The sequence below is a fragment of the Drosophila miranda genome, chromosome 2 (assembly GCF_003369915.1).
Source record: "Drosophila miranda strain MSH22 chromosome 2, D.miranda_PacBio2.1, whole genome shotgun sequence".
Classification (NCBI taxonomy): Eukaryota; Metazoa; Arthropoda; class Insecta; order Diptera; family Drosophilidae; genus Drosophila; species Drosophila miranda.
Window position 1 is genome coordinate 8,705,733 of NC_046675.1, and position 24,699 is coordinate 8,730,431.

At 44.0% G+C, this 24,699-nt stretch overlaps 1 protein-coding gene across 1 annotated transcript; it reads left to right on the forward strand.

Moving 5' to 3' along the window:
• Positions 1 to 1,409: 1,409 nt before the first annotated feature.
• LOC108154903 (tubulin beta chain) lies at positions 1,410 to 24,642 on the forward strand. The gene is made up of 7 exons (XM_017285355.2): positions 1,410 to 1,707; positions 18,046 to 18,280; positions 18,751 to 18,980; positions 21,925 to 22,092; positions 22,452 to 22,716; positions 24,035 to 24,357; positions 24,435 to 24,642. The coding sequence occupies exons 1-7, from the start codon at positions 1,651 to 1,653 to the stop codon at positions 24,522 to 24,524; spliced, it is 1,368 nt and encodes a 455-aa protein (XP_017140844.1). The 5' UTR covers positions 1,410 to 1,650; the 3' UTR covers positions 24,525 to 24,642.
• The last annotated feature ends 57 nt before the right edge of the window (positions 24,643 to 24,699 follow it).

A 24,699-nucleotide genomic window follows, 5' to 3' on the forward strand; every position in this document is an offset into this window, starting at 1 on the left:
AATTTTTGGAAGGGTGTCCCACCCTGAAACTTTTGTGTGTCGTAGATTAATAAATTCTTGTTGATATTTATATAGTAAGAAATGCCACTTTTCACCAAAATTCTTGAAATTTGCAGTAATAGATCATAAACTCAAATTCGAAAATGCAGAGTTGTTTGCCGTATGGAATTTAGAGAAGGGTAAAATTATGAATTATTTGAAAACGGCTCTTAAGGTGACATATCATATGAAATTAATAAAGCTTTTGAAGATACCAGCAAGAAAATTTTTAATCGTTTGGCAACAAAACGGAACAAATGCCGGTCAAATTCAAAGAGGCCAAAGCCTTAAAAAGGTCGCAGAGCACAAAGAATGGAGGCTGCAGATCTTATTGTATCAGAGGGAGGAAACATCAATTTATTGATTCCAGCGGCAAGCATGGCCGCACGAAAACGAGGCATTTATTTCAATACTCTTATCTTTATGCCCAGAGAATGCTAAATTAGTTCGTAAGGCTGTACAGGACCCAGTCGGAAAGCCGCACCTATCTCACCTAATGAGGCGTTAGCCCTGCTTCTAGACAAGGACTATTCTAACTAATAATTTAAATATGCATTATAAAAAAAAGGGCGGTGCCACACCCAATTCAAAAAACTAAATAACGAAATCTTGTTTGGTTCGGGAGTTATTAATTTTGGCCAACAAAAGTGGTCGTTCGGACCATAGTGCGCTGTCGCCAAGCTGCGTTTTTTGTCTCTGTTTCTCCCACGCTGCTTGCTGCGGCTCATCAGGTCGTCGCCGGCAACATACATACTTATGCATTTGTTGAGTATGCTTTCTCTCTCTGTAGCCGGCAACAAGTATTCGCTGTATATGCTCTGGCTCAAGGTGAATCGATTTAAGGTGAGGGCTCACTCACGCTATATCGATTTGTCAACGGCTTTGCATTGCCACACCTTTTTCTCAGAATAGGCGAATATTGTGAGAGCCTTTTATGGGATTGAGTCACCTAATATTTATACACTGTGGTCGGCCTCTGCAGTCGACAACATTGCCAACTACTTATTTCTTGAATGCTCTGGCTCTGTTGCCGGCACCACGTCATTTCTGTATGCCTCGTCTCAGGGTGTAATAATAAAAGGTAAGGGATTCCCGAACTACCGAGGTTCACATTTTTTTCCACCCTCTCTTCCATAGAGAGTGCGTTGTGTGCCAGCACGATCTACCGAAAAATATGAAATTATCATGAGAGTACTCTCTGGAAATACCTCACCTAATTATGGGTCGGCATCTTCAGCCGGCAGCATTGCCAACTATCTGTGGTATGCCCCAGCGCTCTCTCTCTGCCAACCTCGCTCTTTCTACCTATCGCTGGCACTGTACTCCCTCCCTGTCTGTGGGTCGCTCGCTCTCTGGTCTCTCTGCCCGCCCGTTCATTCCGTTTGATTTCTCAAAGTGAACGCGCGCAACGATCGCAAGTAGATCCCGTTTTCGAATTCTGAACCTAAACAAGCGCTGCATCACTGCTTCCCGAAATCTGACATAAATTTGGTCTTCCGCGAGTGCGTATTTGTGTTTCTGTGTATCTGCAAGAGAGAGTAATTGATAGTGTATCCGTCAATTCAATCGATACAATACAACTTTTAGTGTCAGCAACAAACAGTCTTCGATATGAGGGAAATTGTTCATCTACAGGCGGGCCAGTGCGGCAATCAGATCGGTTCAAAGGTGCGTATAATTAATATTCAATTAGAGACCGCACAAATCATGGCACACACCTTTCTCTGACTTTTCGCTACGTATCTAACCTCACATGTTTAATTATAAAACAGAATCGAATCGAAAGAGAGAAAGCAGCAAAACGTTCTGCGCGCGCTCGCTCTCTGATTTTGTCGCTCTTTCCGGTTACTCTCTCTCTCTCTCTCTGTGTATGCGCTCTGTATCTCAGATTTGCAGCTGGTCGGCAATTGAAATGGGGGGCGGGGAGAAAACAAGAGAGAGTGAGAGAGAATTCCGTTAGTTGGAGGAAACTATAGAACTGCAAAAAAGCATAAAATAAACGAAATGGGACCGCGTATAGTGCCAGCTCTAGGGTTTATCTTATCGTTGGGAGATATACATATGCATACACACAGACGACATACACAACGTATCAGTAGCACGCACAAAATGTGAGCATTTTCGCAGCCTGGGAACAAAATGCTGCCCATATAAGACCATAAAATCCCCAGGCAAACCCAAGGCAAACGTGTCAAACGACCTCTGTCAGGTGTAAACAATTAGCAAAGCGGTTTGGATGATGATGATCTCAACGTACCATGTTGGAACAAACCATAAGTAGATCTAGCTCAAATGTAATCTAATCGGGGTAACAAGTTTATTTAAATACTATACACTGTACTGTTTTCAAACAAAACAGTTACATACTCTTCTGGAAGGTTGTCTGAAACTTCCACGAAGGTCTGTCTGTCTGTCTGCCTGTATGTGTGTGTCTTTGAAGCTTCCTCGTCATTAACAGGTTTATGCATGTCGTGGTGGTGCCACAACTTGTTTTGGGATAGTTTTTCACGGCATTCTTGTGCTCAATTCCCGAGCTCATTCTCATTGTAGTACACCACAGTTGACTGAATTCACAACAATCAAAACTCATTTACGGGCAAGCAGATGGCTTTATGAACGAGACCTAGAAAACTATTTCCTCACTTTTTGTCTGAAATACTCGAAAAGGTAGCTGGCCAATTGCACCTGGCTACATGTAATTAAGACGCCAAGGCGGCAAGGCGGTAGAAGCGGGTCTTTTAGGTACTATCTGTATCTTGTAGCTGATGTATCTAACACAGTGACTCAGACTATGCCTCCCTCTTCTAATCAGTTGGCTTGTTTACAAAACTTTAAACATAACTAGTTGTCAATGGGGCTAAGGAGGCGATAAGAACTAGAACCCAAAAATAGCAATTACATAGTGTTCACAGCTATTTCATGCGACACCCCCGGAGACGGGGACGGGGACTTATGCAGAGACTCAGATATGGAACGTCCCAGAAGAGAGCCAGAGAAGCATACCCACCGTCCCACGACTTCTGTTCTGTTTGCGTGCATGTTGGCAGGCAATTAAAAATGTCGAAAAATGGAATGAAAACATTCTTGTAAATTCTAAAAAAACAAAACCCGGAGTGACTGCCCATTCTAAGCTAATTCAGCGCATTAGCATTAACTCGCACAATTTGCGGCGCCAACAACATAATCATCAAGCTACAAGCAACAAAAAGGAAAGGCTAGGAGAGGCAAGTCAGGTAGTCGAAGCATTAGATACTCTCACAGCCTGGTCGCTCGCGGCTAATCTTGATTCCTTTGGTATTTCATGTTCAAATGTGACTGGCAATAAACAGATGATTTTCTTCACTTGTGACTGGCAATTAACAGCTGGTTTTCTTCACTTGTGACTGGCAATAGACAGCTGATTTACTGCTTTCAAGCAGTGCTTCCTAGCGAAGGGAGAAGGGAGATACATTTTCTGTGCTGGCAAATACTTGTGCAAACGTTTGCTAAAAATCATAATACCCTCAATCCTCGACGGTATAGAAACAGATGATTTTCTTCACTTGTGACTGGCAATAAACAGCTGATTTACTGCTTTCAAGCAGTGCTTCCTAGCGAAGGGGGAAATTTCTACCAGAACAGAAGTATAAAACGGAATTTAGTTTGCAGATACATTTTCTCTGCTGGCAAATACTTCTGCAAACATTTTCTAAAAATCATAATACCTTCAATCCCCAAGGGTATATATAGAAATAAAAAAAAAAATTACCAGCAACAACAACAACCTCTACGCGGGGCAGTCGTTGACGTTTGACACAGTTATTTTTGTTGTTTTTGTTGTTCCTGTGTGTGTCTTTTCTCTGCATTTCCCAGAGAGCAGTTTTCTCCGCCCGTTTGCATATTTCGTTACGTTTCTCTTTTTTTTTTTGTTCTTTTTTTTCCCTTTTTACACGCTTTTCCACTTAATTGCACGAGTATGTGTGTGTGCCTGTGTAAAGGCATAAACACACACCACGACACCGCACTTTTTTCGTGATTTGTTGGGTTAATTAGGACGCACTTTTACCCCGATACAAAAGGCTTTTTCGGCCAAGCCCATTGCATTTTATACATAGTACTCTTACACCCCATTACGCCCCCAAAAAACAGCCATCATATTTTGCAACCTTTGTGGCGGCGGGCCTTTTGTTGATCTAAAAAATATATGCAATTATTTATGAATATTTATGCAATTTTCCGCTTATCGAAACTTTATAGATTGGGTGGCATTACATTTTACAATAATAATAGGGAACATATTGTGGTATTTTGTGGCCATCTCCTATTAATGTGGGTTTTTTACACACACGCACAGAACTCTGTCGATTTCCCGATTGGCCGAGCTTTAATTGAATGTCCTTTTGCTGATTAATTGGCTGTCAGTGTGAATTATTGGCGCAGCCTCAGAATAAACAAATAATAAATTTATGCAAAACTGCCTACGTGGCGTGCATTGAATAGTGAAATTTATGCACAACAGCGTAAATGGCCAAAGCGCCTTTTTTATTCTCTCCTTTTTTGTTTTGTTTGCCAGGAAAATTTTTGCAAAACTAATTGCTGTGGCGATAAAGGACAATGCGCAAACAGAACCGACCTGGCGGCAAAAAACAGATAGAAAAACATATTTCAGATTGATTAAACATTAAATAAATATTTGAATCATCCGTGAATGGACAAATGAATGAAGGAGATCTGTAATTAGGGCGAAAATATTGGACTGGCCTTTCAAGAAATGGAATAAACGAAGGCTTTGGGAATGTATCTACTTTCTTTAGAAAGAGGAGGCTGTGACAACTCAAAATAGCACCAAATAATTCCCAGAAGGAGGTCTCAAACTGGTCCCAGAAGCGGTCAAAGTGTGTGGGAAGGACCTTGCCCAAATCCTAATCTACTTGTGCACCGAAAGATCGTTTCTGGAAAAACCATTCGCGTAGATCTTTGCCACAGGTGGAATCATAGGCTGCCTACTAAAAATCATCAGTCTCCGAAATCTATTAAAGGACTTCCTTCCTTCCATCTTTGAGCCATTTCTGACAGCTTTAATTGTATGAAATACTTCATCGTTTGGCTTTCGAAACATCTCCCTCATCCCCATGTATCTTCTATATACATAGACAGGCATAGACATTGAGTTTTCATTTTATGAGAATGCCTTTAGGTCCTGTTCCGGTGTGCATCAGACGCCACCGAAAATTGATCACATATGTGGCATAGCGAAGGCATTTTGGCCAAGGATGTTTTGGCCCTGCAGCCAGAGCTGTGCTCTTCTTTTTCCTTTCATTATTTACATAAACCTAATTTTCCCTAAATCATTTTGCGAACAATAACAGGGGAAAATCTATTTACGAGGCATTGGCTGGGGCATGGGCATGCCACATAAAGATAAAGGGAAAATGTCGAATGGGGGAAAGTGCGGATGAAATTTATAGACGAAAGAAAAGCAGAAAGAAAACCCCAAAGCAGGAGACAATAAAATTAAAGACTGGAATAAGCCAGGCCAAAGGGGAGCGGAAAACGGAACCTCAACGTGGCCTCAACGACATGCAAATTCCTCCACACTCCAATATGTGTGTGTGTGTGTGTGTGTGTGTATCTATGTGAGCCTGCCTCAGGCTACATTTGTTTAGCTTATAATGGAAGGTCTTGGGCATGGGGCATGGGGCATGGCATCATCGAGCAGCACCAAAATAATGCACAAAATTGAATTATCGAAAGCGTTGGCGCTGGGCTGCCTGGCTGCCAGGAAACTATCGTAGCTATAATTTCTTTATGGTTACCCGATATGATAGGGGGGTGGTGGCAACAGAGAGACAGATCCTTTGGGGCACGTCATAGGTAATACGCCCGGTCGTATGCAAATGCAATTTTCATGCGGCTGTCGGATGATGCCGGATTGGTGTGGAGGCAAGGACGGGACCGTAAAAACAAGCAGCTGATAACTGAGTTGGCATCTTTCCATCCATCCATCCATTTGGAGAGTGTAATTGCAACCTAGATGCTTGTGGTAATGCCCCTCCCCTCCCTATTGCCACCAATTAGATGGCCATTCTGTCAAATGCACATCGGGGCCACAGCCAGGCCCGATATACGGCACATGCAGATCGCGTGCCCCACAGAGAACGTCTTGGCCATGGCTCTCTGGAGAGTGCCGTTGATTAGCCAAAAACAGGTAACAGCAAATAATACTCCCAAAGCAAGGGCATGGTCAGTGCAGTGTGCAGCAGGGCGGCAGCACAAAAAAACAAATTTCTTTAAAAAAAAAGGTAGAAATATAAAAAATATTCTTGTTTTTTCGTTCTTTTAGCGAAATATTTTTCAATTTACATAAAAATGCGTTTATGCATACCAAATGAGGTTCCACACACACACACACATGCACACAAATACAGGTGGATATATGCCCGAGTCCTTGCGTTCAAGGTATGTCGAAAGGAAAGGTAGGGTAGGGCGAGTGCCTGCAAGTTAGCTGGCCATACCCTATGTTTGGATATACCCTGCTTGCGCCTAGATGTATGCAATAGAGAAAGGGCTTGCAACCGCGGTCGCAGTATGGATCCGTGGCAGGTTGCAGGATGGGTTTTGGACGTCGCTTCGTTGCACAAACTGATTATGAATAAACAAAAGGGAATTTTTTATAAATATTTTCCACACACACACATACACTCTGCCCCATTGCTGTTGTTGTTTCTGTGGCATGATGGAGTATAAAAATTACTTATTTATGTATATATTTTCTCCTTTTTTTTGTTTTGCTTCGTTACGATTTTGCTTTGAGCATCATGCAAATCGTTGAACAAAAGGAAAAACAAAACAAAATCAAACGAAAAACCATCATTGCATAAATATTAGGAATACATGGAGGAGAGAGGGAGAGCGAGAGGAGCAGAGAAAACCCACCTTGAGGTAGTACATGTGTGTGTGTGTGTGTGTGTGTGTGTGTGGCATGTGGCAGCTGCACTTGTGGCTAGCACACATAAGCCGCTTCGGTCCGACAGGTTGTCCAGTCCTGTGCCGGCAAATGGCAATTTGTTATTTATTCAACACTTTTAAAAAGCATTCCGCTCTTTTGCTCATTAATTTCTCATGTGGCTCTTAATGCCCCAGCCTGTTGCCACTGCTGCTGCATGCCACACTCCACTCTGGCAAATGTGCAAATTGCATACTTTCGGGCCAAGCTCGTACCATTGTTTTTCAGAGCAATTGTCTGAACCCCGCCCTGTCCTGCCCTGCCCTGCCCTTCCTTTATTTTACCAATAATTTTTGCACATTTTTTCAATTACTTTGGTAATTTTATATTATTGAAATTGCATGCCACAAATTGTAATTATTGCGCATTACACGAGCGAAGCTGCCGCTGCCGCTGTTGCACTCTCTGGCAGATAGCAGATATCCCTGAAATATATGTTGCACTCTTGTAATCTCGTATTTACGTACAAATTAATAATACAATTCTCGGCATAAAGCCACTTGGAATACGCGTTGCCTTTTTTCGCCGCGAATTATTTATGCATTTGGATTTGTTGGCCCACAAATTGCTTCCTTGCACAGGGTCCTGCGAGCCGATAAGCAGCCCCCCGACAGATAAAACGGCACCAAAATTTATTGCAAAGCAAAAACATAATTAAGCCAAAAATAAAAGAAGCAAAAACTACAAAAAATAATCAAGATTCTTTTCGATGCTTTTTCTATTGTGCGAATGGAAATCCATTGCGTTTCATTCGCTCTGTATTATTTCTGAAAATTGCATTGACTAATTGTGCAGGCAAATACGTGCACGAAATAAATACGGGGATAATTTTGGTGGAGAAATTTGGAATTTGGAAATACCCTAAAATATCATTTCATGATAGTCGATAGTTCCGGTTCACATTCGTTCTTCCTGTCGACGTTAACACGTGACTGTCAATTGTCCCTTTCAGTTTAACACAAAAAAACCAAAAAAAAACAGCCGATGGTCGATTCAATATTTCGATTTTCTCAATGCAATTCCTTGAAAAATGGAATACTTCTGGAACCCAAAAATGTCTATAAGTTTAAACAATTTTTAAATATTTGTACACTGCATAATCTACACTATCTTTCAATCTAACCATCCATCTATCGTATCTTTCTATCTGCTCAACATCTGTTTGGGATTTCATCGTTTTCCTCTGCCAATTGTCTCAAGTCATTCGCCTGGAATGTGTCCATTTTGTTATGGGTAATTTGAACAGCGAATCAATGGACATTCGCTTCATTCGATGAAGGTGTGTGAAGGTTTTAAAGTGTGACAGGAAGAAAGAGGGAGAGAGAGAGAGATTAAGGAACTTTCCATAGAAAAAAAAAATACCTTTCTTTTATAACTATTTTCCCATTTCAAATTCCGTTGAAAAAGGTGCATACCCACCGAAATGGTATGGAAAATAAACCAAATACAAATAAAACCCGCAAATGTGAATTGGAAACCTCATTAAAAACCAATGTGGTCAAAATATTTATCATTTGTGTGTGTTTGTGTGTGTCCTTGAGAGATTAGCATCGGTTTTATAATTTATGGCGCAGGTGTCAGGGCAACAGGCAGCGGGGAGGGGGGTAGGGGAGTCAAGAAATCGGAAACCCGCCAAAACAAAACCACAAACAAGCGAATAACTTGGCCAAAAATGTAGGAATACAGTCGGAATGGCGGTGGGGGCAGCGGGGCAGCGGGGCAGGGGTGCGCAAATCAACAACAAAATTTTCCAAAAATTTCTGCAGATATGTACACCGCACAGGACACACCTCGTATATCAAAATATAATTTAAATTTGTGGTCTGTCAAGTTGGCGCCAAAGCAAATTAATCAAAAATATATATTATTTTCCCTCTCTGCTGAGCGCCTGCCATTATTTTTGTAGAGTGCTTTTCAGCGATTTCCAATCCAATTATAAAACTGGATTCTGAAACACATTAGTTTCGGAATAGCCGACGAAAGGAATGGCAGCAGGATCTGCATGTGTGTCCTTTCTCTGGGCAGCACATTTTACACACCGAAGTTTTTCCTTTTTTTTTTCAATTTTATTCTGTATTTGCATACGCGCTGTCGCAGCGTCGCTGTTTCGTATTTCATTTCGGGTCTATTTGATAAACAATATTAATTGGATTTTTTATATGTTTTTATTCGCACATAAATTATTTGGCATTTTGCCTCCAAATGGCAATTAAAACAACGGCAAAAAAGAAACACACAGCATCCGAGGGGCGGCGGGAAAAAAAACCCAGGCAGAAGCCCATCAAAATGGTCAAAGGGAAATTCACGCTTGGACGTAATAAAAATTAATTCCAATGCGGAATCATACAAATTGGTATAGGATATATGCCATTACACGGCAAATGGCCAAGTTTTATCAGCAAATGCAGTCGCAGATACACGGATACACAGATACTCAGATACAAAATGGTGTTTCGAAATTGATTAATAGAGCGAAAGTTTGTTCAGTTCTTTATCCGCGCGGGGGGGGGGTCTGTAGTTTTTTGCATTAAATGTCGAACAAATATTTAAGCGGCAGATCATAAAAAATCAGGAATTATTTTGATGGCAAAGTGGCGGCACTTCACTTGAGAAAACACAACAGCAAAAAAGTAGTGGTAGTAATGCTATTATTGTCATTAATAACACACACACAGCAGCACTTCATAGTGCATACAAAAAATACTGCTGTTTGCGCCACATGTGGCGCCACAAATATTTAAAGTAATTAAAGATAAAGTCGCGAAAAGGCAAAGGTTTCTGGATCATTAGCGGATTCTCAAAAAGGATCAGGATGGGGATTAGGATTAGGAAAAGGATCATTAGCGAAACAGTTGCAAAAGGATTCGCTTTCCTCCCACGCATCAACCCCCGCTTCACTTCACTGCCTTGCCCTCGTTTCTGGTTTCGCTTTTGCCTCAGATGGCCCTGCCCCCCAACGGGTAGAGGGGGCAGGTACTTGCCGTTTGATGCCACATGGTGATGCCGCACAGCTAACGAGTATGCGGCTCCTCCACTCCGGGCCCTGTTTATTTATTCAGCTTTGGGTGGCGGTACTTTGCAAGGCATGAACTTCATATCGTTCACCATATAAATATTATTATTATTATTACCCTCTTTGCTCCCCCCACCACCGCCCCCAAAAAATGATAAAGTGCAAGTCGAGAGTCGTTTATAAGCATACGCCAGTCGTAAAGCATGTGAACATAGGGGAAGGGGCCATTAGCAAATATTTTGGCAACCCTTCAGGGCCACCGGCCACCTACTTGACAATTTGTGGGATCGATTCAGTATCTAGAAGATACTTTTGCCAAAGCAGGCCTTAGATCATAATCATCATCGTCATGGGCGCAAATCAAAACTGATTTTCGGGGCCATATTTGCCCCCTACGCTGTGGCCAGAGAGTAGCAAACAATCGAAGCCACGCATAACCCAGACTAAACACAGACACACCGCATAGATACAGATACGCAGATACACAGATACACAGAGGGAGAGGGACATACACACCATATGCACATTAGTTAAGTCAATAGGCTGGCAGGTCTCGGGCACCAACGAAATATACAATAAATATTTACATATCTAAATCGACAATTATTGAAATCTCAATTGAAATTGTTTGAGAGCCACTGTGTACGTGTGTGTGTGCGTTAAATGAAGCCATACCTAGGACATAGATAGAGATAGAGATACATATGTATATTCCCCATTGCATTGACAGCAAAATGCGTATGCGGCGTAGAACGAACCGCAGAGTCGACAGATGCCATCACCTGGTTAACCCGCAAAAGCAATTGTTTTGATATTTACCAATAGCCGAGGGTAGGCACAACAGCTTTGACCCCTAACCTAAGCGGGGGGAAAGGTGGAATATCTATAAATATCTCTGTATCGGAAGAAGTCTCTTTTGCCTGCTTCTGCACGGGGCCGACGGGGCGTATGAGTTATGCGTATTTTAATTAAAAGCTATTTGATGTTGCACTTAGACTGCGTCATCGATGTCCTTGCACCCAGACACGCGCCTAGCAGGCACGCACACACGTATGTGTGCAGTGTACATGTATTTGACCACACAATAAGCCGAAAGCCGAATGACCAATACTAATGAACAAATATTTGCATATGCCAGGAGCTCTAGACAAGAGTCTTTAGCCAAGATGCCCCTCCTGGCTTCTCTCCACTCCTCTAGCAGGCTCCAGCTTCCTCTACGCTCCTCCAGCAAGCTCCTGCCTCCTCTCCACTCCTCCAGCAAGCTCCAGCCTCCTCTCCGCTCCTCCAGCAAGCTCCAGCCTCCTCTCCGCTCCTCCAACAAGCTCCTGCCTCCTCTCCGCTCCTCCAGCAAGCCCCAGCCTCCTCTCCGCTCCTCCAGCAAGCTCCAGCCTCCTCTCCGCTCCTCCAGCAAGCTCCAGCCTCCTCTCCGCTCCTCCAGCAAGCTCCAGCCTCCTCCAAGATGTTGATTAAATTAGTTTGTGCCTGGAATTGATCTGAACTGAACGAATAGCCCAACCAATTGGCACTTTAATGCCACAAAAAAAACCTTAAAAATTGTTAAATAAAAACAGAGAGAGGTTGGGAGAGCGCAAGAGAAACGAGGCGCCACGCCAGGCCGTGCCACGCACTGATAATGACAATTAGTGGCCACATTTAAATTGATGCACTTGACGATAAATGCACAATTGCAAATGCAGCTGCCGAATGCCAGATACAAAGGGTAATTTACACACACACACACACACACACACAGAGAGAGAGAGAAAAAACGTGGCCATTTTTCGAACGAACTCTCATACGTGCCACACGATCCACACGGGGCTTTCGCACGGATAGAGCCATAAATTGCAGGCTGCATTGGCAATTGCTTCATTGCGCTGGTAAAGGCCTATACGTGAGAGTCTAATTATGTTCTCTGGCCCCCAGCCCCCAGCCCCTTCGCCCACCAAAAAAGCATGCTGTATCCCGCCCCTTAAAGCAGGCTACAGCCGTGGCATTTTCTCTGTTTTATGGCCCTAAACGATGCTAACCAATAAAGACAACATGGCCGTGGTATAACTGTCAAACTGTCGATAAGATCCTTTTAGTGTTATTACAAAAAATATGCTTACAGCAGGCCACCCCCCACCCCACTCAACCCGTTCTGGTAGAGGGGGGGAGGAGGGTTGGTTGATCCCCTACCATTAAACGTAGTTTGGGGTACAATTCGTTATGTTTTCGCTTGGCGCTCACATAAATTGCATTTTTGAGCAGTCCAATAGAGACGGATGGAGACGGAGGGATGGAGGGACGCAGGGACTGTGCACGCAGATGGAGCTGTTGTATCCGAAGGGGGTAGGAAGGGGGAAAGGGCGGGGTTTTCTTTCTTTTTGTTGCCCTCCAAAATGGTTTATGGCCCGTCGACTGGCAAGTGTCATCCATCGATGTGCGGCCGTTAAGTTGCAAGCGTAGAGGATGGACCGAATGGAGTGTGGAGTGTGTGTTATTTTGGAATTTTCATTCGTTTTTTTATGGCATTGACAAGGGTTCTGTGGCCGCCACAATTCGCGGCCAAAGCTCATTACTCTAATGGATACCAAAAATGCAATTCCCACCAATACTCCACGAGGACTCGCTCCTCCATCTACCACATCCACATGGAATATTCATGGAATGGCGCAAAAATTAAAATAAATTAACTTGTTTCGCGCTTTCGCATTTTAAGCGCTTTTTTGGCGGTCGCCCCCCAAAATCGCCGCGGATTTGTCGCACATTTTGTAAATTGGCAAATGATCGAAATGCGCACGGGAATCCTGTTTATTATTTTATAATTAGTTTAATGCCCGTGGCCCGAAAATTGAATTGAAATTCTAGTTTTTGCGCTCAGGCCGTGGGCTGGGCCAAGAAGCCAGCCCGAGCACAGGACACGTGTGGACACGCGTCTGTGTGTGTGTGTGTGTGTGGCATTAAGGCCCCCCCCCCCCCCCCCTCCTCCAGTGATTGCAAATCCATATGCGGTTTGTATTTTTAATGATTTTTATGCCGCCATGCGTGCCGGGCCGAGAATGCCCTGAATGTTAATTAGAAATGTTATTTTTTTACTTATCGAAACTTATGGCTCTTTAATTATAGATTTTAATTGAATTTTTATACGTTTTCTGGGATGTCAGACTCTAAATTATTACATTTAATTTGTTATTTATTGCTCAATTGGTGGAATCTAGCGGAAATTACCAATCAAATAGATAGAAAATCGAGCAATAGTGGAATAGAGGGAAATTGTGTGAATGGCAAGGTTTGCCGACGGTGAAAAAGGCATCGTACAGGCGAAGAAGGCCTTCGATTCAATGCTGCTAACGATGTTAAATCTATTGGTAAAAAATCAATCAAATATACAGAAAATAGAGAAATACATCGAAATGCTGTGAATGGCAAGGTGAAAGAGGGAATTTGTGGCCGAAGAATTCCATTTTGGTATGTCTCTAGCTCTATTGTTGTTAAAATACACAAATCTAGCGGACAAAAACAATAAAATATCTAGAAAATAAAGGAATACATCGAAATAGTGTGAATGGCACTGTTTACCGCCGCTATAAAAGGTAATGTGTTGCCCAATAAATCCGTTTTGGGATATTTCTAACATAATTATGTTACCATATTTAAATTTAATAGAAAAAAACAATAAAATAGTGAAATAGAGAGAAATACATTGTGAATGGCAAAGTTTGCCGTCGGTGAAACAGGTAACGTGTGGCCGTGTGGTATGTCCTTCGCTCTAAAGCTGTTAACATAATTAAATCTAGCGGAAAACTTCAAAGGAAATATACAAAATACAGAAAAATAGTGAATTAGCCAAAGAAATCTTTTCTTCCTTTTTTTTTTTTTGCTTGTGAAATCCGTGCGCCTGGAGACAAACTTGGCCATCATTTAATATTTATTGCTGCAATTGTTGATTGTTTATGCGAGTCGCTCGAGGCGGCTGAACATCAAAAACATTTCGTATGCAAACGCAGCTGCCGAGCCACGCAGCCAATCCCGCCGCCATCGCAGCGCTCCCAGCGCGCACTTCCGGTGCGACATGCACTTCCGGCGTCGTGCGTCGTGCGTCGTGCGTCTCTCCGCATCTCGCGTGCTCGCTAGATTGTCCTTTTGTTTGCCGGAGGAACTAGAAGCTTGCCGCAATTAATTTATGCAAGTTTTTCCCCCCACTTGACTTTTGTTTCGGGTTTTCTTTTCTTTCTCTCTTTTTTTTTCTTTCTGGTGCACACGCTTTGGGAATTTTAATTTTGGATTTCTTTCAAGTCGGAGCCACAAAACGGCGCCGCTTTGGTCAACGCACGCAGCTCTTTGTTTACTTTTAATTTGATCATTTCTTCGTCCTTCGTCCCTTGGCCCTGGTTTTTTTTTTCTCTATGTATTTTTAGCCAGGTTTTTAACTTCCTTTTTTCGCCTCGGACTTTTTCACATGAACGCAATTTTGTAATTAAGCAATTTTGACCGCAGACCGGCAAAAAGTTTTAAGCAAATGAAGGCAGCGGTAATTGTTTTTTTTCTGTCCCTCCGCCCCTGACTTTTGAGGATATCTTTTGATGGCCTGTCTCTGGGCCACTTCAACCCACTTCAAAACGTACACACACACACACACACAAACACCCCCCAAAAAAGACGATGTCTCTCGGTCTGTCAAAAAGCCAGCGTCAGGGCTGACGAGCAAAGAGCTCAAGAAAAGTTTTCATAAATAAATTATGCCCCGAGAATAGTAGATCTCAAAGGAAACAAAAAACGCTTATCGAACACACATTTGAATTTCCCCCAGAGGCAACAAGTGGGGGGTGGCGGGTGGGGAGATGCGGGTGGCCAAAGGGGTGGCCTGCCATGCAGGCAAATCAAAGTTATTGTCAAACCAAAAGCGTCCAACGGAGCGTACAATTGAGTGTCATATTTCCATGCGAGGGCCAGGAACAGAACTTTCCACCACTCGAAAGTTTTCCCGTCCAGCGATTTTTCTTGTTGTCTTTTGGCTCTAGTCTTTGGCCCGAACTTGTTATCATTGTTGCGTGTCTAAGAGCCAATGGAGGAGCACAAACTTTTCAAGCAGCAGGACCGGCAGCAGAGTAAACATTTATGCGGCTCTGGGATTAGCATCCACAGCAGAAAAGGGCAGCAGTGGGTGTGTGTGTGTGACAGCATGTGCATAAGCTTTGGGGGCACAAGCATTTATGTGCAATCAAGCGTTATCATATTTTATTTTTTTCTCCAACTTTTACAACTTTCACCTTTCCCCCGTACCGTAGCCCCCGCTGTTCTCGTTTGGGTTCCTCTTTTGTCAGCGCTTTAGCGCAGGATACTTAACTATTTATGGATCACGGATGAATGTACATACGAGTACTCACAAATGTAAACGGGTATCAAAAAGTGCTGCTCGAAAACTTCACATCAGAATTCCCATGAATAATTTAAGCCATTTTCGGTTGGTTTCGGTTACGTTTTAGAACCTCTCGAAGTCGTATTATGATGTTGAAACATCAAGAAGGATGTACTTTCACTCGTTTGCTCATTCTTGATTGGCTTGTCTCCCAGATTGAAAAATATCTGAACAGAATATCTACTGCAATTTTCTACTGCTCTCATTGCTACGAGATGCTACGATTCTTCGTCAACCTTCGAGGCCAGTTAAGAAACCAAATGCATGGCACGTGCGTGACTCAAGCGAATTCTGCAAAAAAGGATGAGGAAACAACATACATGTCATGTACGTGACGCAGAAGAATGCTGCTCGACTGGAGACGGAAAAGGGAATTCTTCAAAAAAGAATGCCCGAGAATATCGAAGAAACAACATACATGTCGTGTGCGTGACGCGGTGGATTGCTCCTCGTCTCGAGAGGCATAAGAGAATGCTGCAAAAGAGAATGTCCAAGAATAGAAATACGAATAGAAAAGTGAAAAAACAACATACATGTCGTGTGCGTGACACAGTTGATTGCTGTTTGATTCGAGTTTTAATTCAAGTTTTAACGGATTTTTTGTTGTTAGACTGATTGCAGATTACAACAAAAAACCTGCGCATAAAATTTACACAGAATCTCAAACCACAAAACCGACAGAATTTCAGTAGATATTGGTTTTTTTTTCCAACAACAAAATTGTATTGTATTAATACAAAAAGTCTGCTTCAGGTGTTTTACATCAAAATTCATATTTGGTAATCAATCTGACCCGACATGTCCCTCGGGCCCTGCGGCAGACAGATGGAAAATAAAAGTAAGAGAACGATGGCGAATCAAATAAGGCCAAATGGAATTCATAGCCGTTGGCCATCTCTCTCTCTCCCACTCGAGTGATGGCTGCCTTTAAGTCCATTAAAAATCATTTCGATCAATGGGGAGCACTCGCGCAGAGGCCGGTCCGCACATTGCGATTTTCTCACAATTAGCATTTTTGCCCATGCACCACGGGTACACCCACATCCACTCCCCCTCCCAGTCCCCGCCCATTCGCTCACCTGGACTCACCTGGAGAGGGGGGGTGGCAGAGGGTGGAGGTTGAGCGATTGAAACATTTTTAAAAATTTGAAATTCATATGCGCAGCAAACGTGAAATGTTTCGCCAAGCGTATTGTGCAATGAAAAATAAAGAAAACCCGAACGGGGGGCCACCATACACAGAAACACAGAAAGAAAAGCAACAAAAAAAAAAAAACAAACATCCGGCAGGCAAGAAAAATTCCTGTGTAAATAAATTTGGAAAGGAAGGAGGCAGCGGGAGCGGCTGTGGCGATATCCAATATAAATACGTTATGTGTGTATGTGTGGGTGTGTATGTGAAAACACCTAAAAGGATTCAATTATTCCCGCTCGTTACACGGCAACAACACTACAGCAGTAGCGGCAGCAGCAACAAAAATAAATAAAAAGGAAGCGGGCCCCTGAAAGTATGCAACAGAAATTGCTCACGGCATGTAAAGTGCTCCTCTCTCCCTCCATCGCACACGATGCACCCTCTCTGGTGCGTTGAGTGCGCGGTAGGTATGATATCGTATGCAGCATATGCACGCGCATAAATCGACAACAGATAGCAGGCGTAGGGCCACACCGGGAGGGGGGATGGGGGCGGGGAGCGCCAATAAAACCAAGAGCCATGTAAAAAGGACACTCGTATTTATATGCATTGATTGCCAAAGCAATGGCATACAAGCACACAGATACGATGCGGAACCATTGATTGTAAAATAATATTTCTGTGTGCAGCACAAAAAAAAAAAAAAAAAGAAGAGGGAACAAGGAAAAGAAATGAAATTTGCACGAAAATTTCATGGCGGGGGAGGGGCACTCGCTGTCATAAAATAACACGCATACGTCACGTGAGAGAAAGACAAGCAGACACACACACATACACACGCAGAGATGGGAAAAGGAAATATTTGAGTTTTTAAATAAAAAACAGAGAAAGTAAATAAAATTTGTTTTGTTTTAAAGGTTATAAAAATAATTAAATAAATATAGATACAAAACACTTAAAAATAAATGTAATATTTTAGATTTTTGGGAAATTAAATAACAAATAAATAAAAAAGTAAACATAACAATATATTTCATATTTAAAATGAAATATTTGAGTTTAAAAAAAAAAAAAAAACATAGAGAAAGTAAATAGAATTGGTTTTGTTTTAAAGGTTTTAAAAATAATTAAATAAATATAGATTCAAAACACTTAAAAATAAATTTAATATGTTAGATTTTTGGGAATATAAATATAAAATAAATAAAAAAATAAATATAAAAAATATTTCATTTAAATGAGAAATATTATTATTATTATTATTTTATAAATAAATCTTCTCCTAACTAAAAAAAGAAAAAAAAATTAAATTTTAATGAGAAATTTGTTCCCATTTTTTTCATATATTTTTCTCCGAGTGTACATATGCAAATATTTGCATACATCAGCCGTTCCGGGGTTTCATTACTTCGCAGCACTTAAATCCATTACTTGAAATCCCATTTAATGTTCTATATTTTTTTTTGCAGTTCTGGGAAATTATCTCCGATGAGCATGGCATCGATCCCAATGGCTACTACCACGGGGAGTCGGCCATGCAGATGGAGCGCCTGGAAGTCTACTACAATGAGGCGAGCAGCGGCAAGTATGTGCCACGCGCCGTGCTGATCGATCTGGAGCCGGGCACCATGGACTCGGTGCGCTCGTCGCCGATGGGCCAGCTCTTTCGGCCCGACAACTTTGTCTACGGACAGTCCGGAGCGGGTAAGCGTGACCCCTGACCCCGTCCCCCCCGACCATTTCCTGCGTGGCATGTCGTGCCTGGCTTTTGTTTCCACCAGTCGTGTGTGTGTGTGTGTGTGTGGAACATGCAGCGAACATTGTGCGGCTTTTGTCATTGCTTTGATAAGTACGAGGACGATGATGAGGACTCGAACGAGGTACAAGCCAGATACCAGGCGGCCTTGTTATCACAGACCCAGTGCTTATCAGGGAGCCGCTTGATTGTTCTCCCAGTGCGTTGATGTTGGTCAATTGCCTCGGGCAGTACGTTGCTCCTCATCCAGCAGTGTGCTGTGTACTGATGATAATTGCAATTATGAAATTGCCTGCGGATGACGATGAAAATTAATATTCCACATGTCCACAGCTGTGCTGTGCTGTGGTGTCCTGTCTCCCTCTCTGTACATTGATTAGATGAGTAATGGTGAATTGTGCTCTACCGCTCTTTGCAGGCAACAACTGGGCCAAGGGCCACTACACAGAGGGAGCCGAACTGATCGAATCCGTGATGGAGGTGATGCGCAAGGAGTCGGAGGGCTGTGATTGCCTCCAGGGCTTCCAGCTGGCCCACTCTCTAGGCGGCGGCACTGGCTCTGGTCTGGGCACGCTGCTAATTTCCAAGATACGCGAGGAGTATCCGGATCGCATTATGGTCTCCTTCTCCGTTCTGCCCTCGCCGAAGGTAAGCCTCTCGCCTGCCCCCTGCCCCCTGCCCCTGCCCCAAGATCATCCTCATCAGCCCCATGGCCGGGTGCAATCCGCTTAGCAAAATCAGCTTACAAATTACGGGGGGTTTTTTTTTGTGTGTTGCCACCACGGTGTCATTGGCAATGGGTGGCCTGGTGGACCCGCAAGCGTATTACACCTGCACGCGTTTTTGGCCAAAAATTAGCAAACGAAAGCCGCAACGCCCGAAAGTATGCCACAAATGTTGTTTTATTTATGCAATTCATACGCCAAATTCAATTGGCGGGCTTTGTGCACGGCCCGGACCCCGCTCCGGGTTCACGGCTTTGTCCAAATAATTCTAATTAATTTGCAGGCAAAATTAGCGCGCCATCGCCAGCCATCGATTATCGACCGTCGGCCATCGAGCATCGAGCATCGGGCCAGCGGCTAAAGCCTAATTGGCAATGCAGTTTTGATACAATTTAGTGGCAAGGAGGAGGCCTCAGGGCCACACGTGGGCGGGGCACGGCCCTGTTCCTAACTGGCAACGCCTCGCATCTTTTTTTTCGCGTTGCCTTTTTTTGACACGCCTCAATTGTCTGCTTAATTAACCCAGTTGCATATAATTTATGGATGGTATATAATATATACTCGCATAAACACGTGCCACGGGGGTGCGTGGTACGTGGCACGCCTTCATTGGCGTTATTCTCGCATTTAATTACATTTTGGATATTTAATTAAATTAATTAAGTGCAAAATAAATTGGCAGGCGGCAGAAACGAACTCCCGCGGGGGCACATTCACATTCATATTTCAATATAGGCTGATTGTCAACGGAACATCTCCAGGTCCTGACAGGTAGTGATCACCATAAAACAGAAGTTCCAACAGTAAAGGATAGAAGTATAGATAGAGGATCAACAGGCAAAGACGGAAACTACGCTGTAGAGTAATCCGTTATTCTTTCAATTCGTATGTGCTGAGAGCGTGGCCTAAGAGCGGGGATGATTTTAGTAATCAGGCGACGTCGTCAGCACATCTGCTCTCTTTCGAGGACCATCAATAGGCATGCAAGCGTACAGAACGTGAAACGTTTGCCATCTCTCTCTAACGCTTGTCTCTCTGTGCGCCGAGAGAGAGTGGATGGTCCTTGCCAAAGCGGACGACGTCACCTTATTACTAGAAGGAGAATCAAAGATAAACTAAGCTTCTGCAGAAAGAGAAATACATACACGTGTATACATATATTTTAACGGGTTTTTACAGCTCTCCTTTAAATCTTATGTTAACCAAAGATCTACCCTTCCTTTGCCTCAAATACTTTGTCATATTTAATCGATTTTATGGCCTGATACCGCGACCAACCTGTTGAAATATTCGAATTGAAGATCCGATCCGAGTTGCCAGAAGTTCCGAGCCCTTTGAGGCGTGAAATTAACATTTTGACACAATAAATTTTATGGATTTTTAAGGACGAAACTTACATTTGGAATTTGTGTGTGTGTGTGTGGGTTAAATTTATTACCGTCACGGCTGAACGCCAACTAGTGGGAGCCACCACTCTCTCCCCCATCCTGTCCTCTCCCTCCTATCCCCAATTCATCCTTGCCTTGCCTTCCCTTCCCATTGGGCTGGCCGTTATTTATGGGTCCGTGAATCGGGGGGGGGTCGGTCGGCTTACCGCAATGTTTTGGCTTCGGCGGTCATTTTATTGCGGCCCAGCCCGACACATGCCTGTCTGTCACTCCATAACACGGCCTTAATACACCACTGGACATGCGAATATATAAAATATATATAAATACATATAGATTTAATAGTTTTGTCCATCAACAGCTGCAATTTATGCATATTCAGCATTAAACAAAAAACTGTTTAAATATTTTGAAATATGATTAAAGCTTCGGCATGGCCTTCGTTATTTATGCATACCCTTTGAGGCATGCCACACGGCCAGTATGGAGATTTGCACCTGCCAGATGGCCAGGAGGGCTGCTGCAGCAAACACTCGTAAATCCTGCAGCAGCAACAAATACAACAGATACTTATTTGGGTACAAAATGTTGAATGCACATTGCATATGCCCCAGCATAACTCATTAGTATTAACTGCATGTACTGTGTGTGTGTGTGTGTGTGTGTGTGTGTGTGTGTGTGTCCACTGTACAGGTGTGTGTGTGTGTGTCCACCTTATCGCTCGAGGGCTGGCTTGGGACGACCATTAAATAATTGCCACAATTTATGTGTACACACATTTCGCATACAGCCCCAAAAGCTGAGACTCGAAACTGAAGTTTGTCGCATGCCACAACCTCGATACCGCCCCGCCCATGTTGCACTCTCCCCCACCCTACCGAGACCTCAATGGACACGGAGCAATGCATCTTGCCCAAGCAAATATAGAGATGGCAAAAGCAAAGATTATACATAATTTTCAATTTGCAGCACACCCCCACACTTGCCCCACACTTGCCCCCACACTTGTATGCGTATGCGAATATGTGATTGTGGATGTTTGTGCAACATGCAACTGCATTTATGCAACAACTCGGAGCCTGAGTGCCGCTCGAGGCCCGACACATACCCCCATCTCATGCCCCATGCCCATATCCATATCCATCTACTATAGGGCCATGTCTATGCTGTTGCACGAGGAGTTGCAGGAGGCAGTGCATTCGAATTGCAGCCTCTTTTGGGGGGCGGGAATGCATTTTTCATGTTGCATGTCGCAAGCAAATTGCCTGGAATTTCTGGTCCAAAGACGAATGGCAAATCGTTTGACACAAACTGCAGACTTTGTCAAAGGATTGGGAGAGTTTTGGGGACCATCCCCAGCCGAAAACATTGAATATCTTTTGCCCACAAGCCAAAGGTTTGCTAATTAACAACATTTATTTGCCTTCTTTTTTCATGCATGTCGCCTAACCCCACAACAACAACAACAACAACAATCAGGTATCCGATACCGTCGTGGAGCCCTACAATGCAACGCTCTCCATCCATCAGCTGGTGGAGAACACAGACGAGACCTTCTGCATTGACAACGAGGCTCTCTATGACATCTGCTTCCGCACACTGAAGCTATCATCGCCCACATACGGGGATCTCAATCATTTGGTTTCTGTAAGTGTCTAATTGGTGTTTTTCTTTGTCCCCCTTCCCTCTCCCCACCCAACCAATCCTTCATCGAACGGTGGACACCCAGGTGTCAGAGGTGGTGGTCGAACCGTATAATGCCACATTGTCGGTGCATCAGCTGTGCGTGGACACAGACGAGACATTCTGCATTGACAATGAGGCCCTGTATGACATTTGCTACCAAAGCCTGCGCCTATGCTCGCCCACCTACGAGGATCTAAACCACTTGGTGTCCGTAAGTAGCAGCCGCAAAAGGAGCACAAATGGACCCCCACGGATTGGCAGAAAAACCAACCATCAAATGAAATGCTTTACTAATTGAGATTTCCCCCTCCTCCGAACAGGTCACAATGTCTGGCGTAACCACTTGCCTGCGTTTCCCTGGCCAGCTGAACGCCGATCTGCGCAAGCTGGCGGTGAATATGGTACCATTCCCGCGTCTGCACTTCTTTATGCCCGGCTTTGCCCCACTGACCGCCAAGGGATCGCAGCAGTATCGCGCCCTGACCGTCGCCGAGCTGACCCAGCAGATGTTCGATGCCAAGAACATGATGACCGCCTGTGATCCCCGGCATGGACGCTACCTGACGTGTGCCTGCATCTTCCGAGGTGAGTGGCCAACCAAAGCCCGTGTTGACGCACCTTCTGTCCGCGCCCCCAACAGGGGGGGGCTGGTCCAAAGAAGAAAAATAGTTGTTTAACAACAAGCCCGAAACACTTTCACGCAAACGCAAAGGCAAACGCGGGGATCCATCCATCTTAACGGGTGGTGGGCAACCATCCGTGGCGGCTTATCCGTGAAACTTTGTCACTTTGTCAGGGCCAACTGGTGGCTGGCGCACCTGTCCTATGGCCGGGCCATGGGCTGCCGCAGGGCACGTAGAAACAAGGGGCAACAGCGACAATTTTATTAGCAAACAGAATGCCTACTTATGGGCGCCACTAAAAATGATTAATGCAACCTGGCTCTGGCCCTGTCCCTGGCCCTGGCTCTGGCGGGTAAAAGGGCTGCAATCCGTCAACGCGCACGTAGCGCAAATTTGTTAGCCTTCCGCGTTGCCTGCCACCCAACCCCCCACCGAGGGTGGCATTCTTTTTTTTGGCTTGGCGCTAATTTTTAAATTAATAAACTGGTGTGCGGCGCCCGAAAGTATGCCGCATAATATTTCATTTGCTATTCCTTGTGTACCTCTCGTTCTCGCTATCGTCCTGGCGCTTGGCTTTGGCTTTGGGATTGGGCTCTGCCTCTGCCTTTCCTTTTGACTGATGACTCGCAAAACGCGCGTAATTAGAAATTTACTTTCAAGATCCATTGGGGAATTACGACCACCGACCTACCGCCCCCTGACACGGGCCCCAATCCCAAGCCCAAGCCCAAGCCTAACTAATCATGCTTGAACGTGACTTTGGGGCCCTGAACTCTGCCTCTCTCTCTCTCGCACGATTCTGTGCGTCCACTCAGGCTCTGGCTCAGGCTCTGCCAGAAATACTTGCAAAATAATTAATCACAAAAAATGTGTTCTTCAGAAGCAACAGCGGAAGCAATAACAACAAAAGCAGCAAAAAACATGCCAGCAAAGGAATTTAAACAACTTTTTTAGTTACCTCCTGGGACTGTTTGTGTCAAGGTGGCCCCCCAGCCTCTGTCCCTGTCCCTGTCCCTTTCCCTATCCGCCTGAGAGCCTCCGCCAACTCCAACTCCGACCAGGTGGCAAAGTGCACTGTTGGGGCTTAGAATCCGTTTAGTATTTCATATTCAGGGATTTGGGGATTTGCTTTTGGGACGCATTAAAGCCAACTTGTCTTTTGATGTAAATGCGGGACAATGCGGGTGGGAGCACTGCACTGTTTTGGTGGAGACACTAAGGCGATGGGATTTTTTACCCCCGATACCAATCGTTTTTTTTTGTTGTTGTTCAATTAACAGGTCCAATGTCCATGAAGGAGGTGGACACCCAAATGCTCAATGTGCAGGCGAAGAACAGCAGCTACTTTGTCGAATGGATACCCAACAATGTGAAGGTGGCCGTCTGCGATATACCGCCACGCGGCCTCAAGATGTCCGCCACATTCATTGGCAACTCGACGGCCATCCAGGAGATCTTCAAGCGCATCTCCGAGCAGTTCACAGCCATGTTCCGTCGCAAGGCCTTCTTGCACTGGTACACGGGCGAGGGCATGGACGAAATGGAGTTCACTGAGGCGGAGAGCAATATGAACGATCTGATATCCGAGTATCAGCAGTACCAGGTGCGTTTTCTGAACAATATCTAAAACCAGTCCAGCAATTTCTTACTCGAAACCTTTTCCTTTTTTTATTTTTTTAGGAAGCAACAGCCGACGATGAGCTCGAGTTCGAGGAGGATCAGGGCGAGGGCTACGAGTCGGAGGTCCTGCAAAACGGCAATGGCGAGTAGGGACGGACCAACCAGCATCATAACTGTTTTCTGTATACTATTATGTAAATTATTTGCAAAGTCATTACCAGACAAAGGCTTCAAATAAATATCTAGTAAATATAGTAAATCTTATTAATCGATTGGCCTCCAAATTCTGACAGCAACACAGGCGTTTAGATGAGAAATTTTCTTT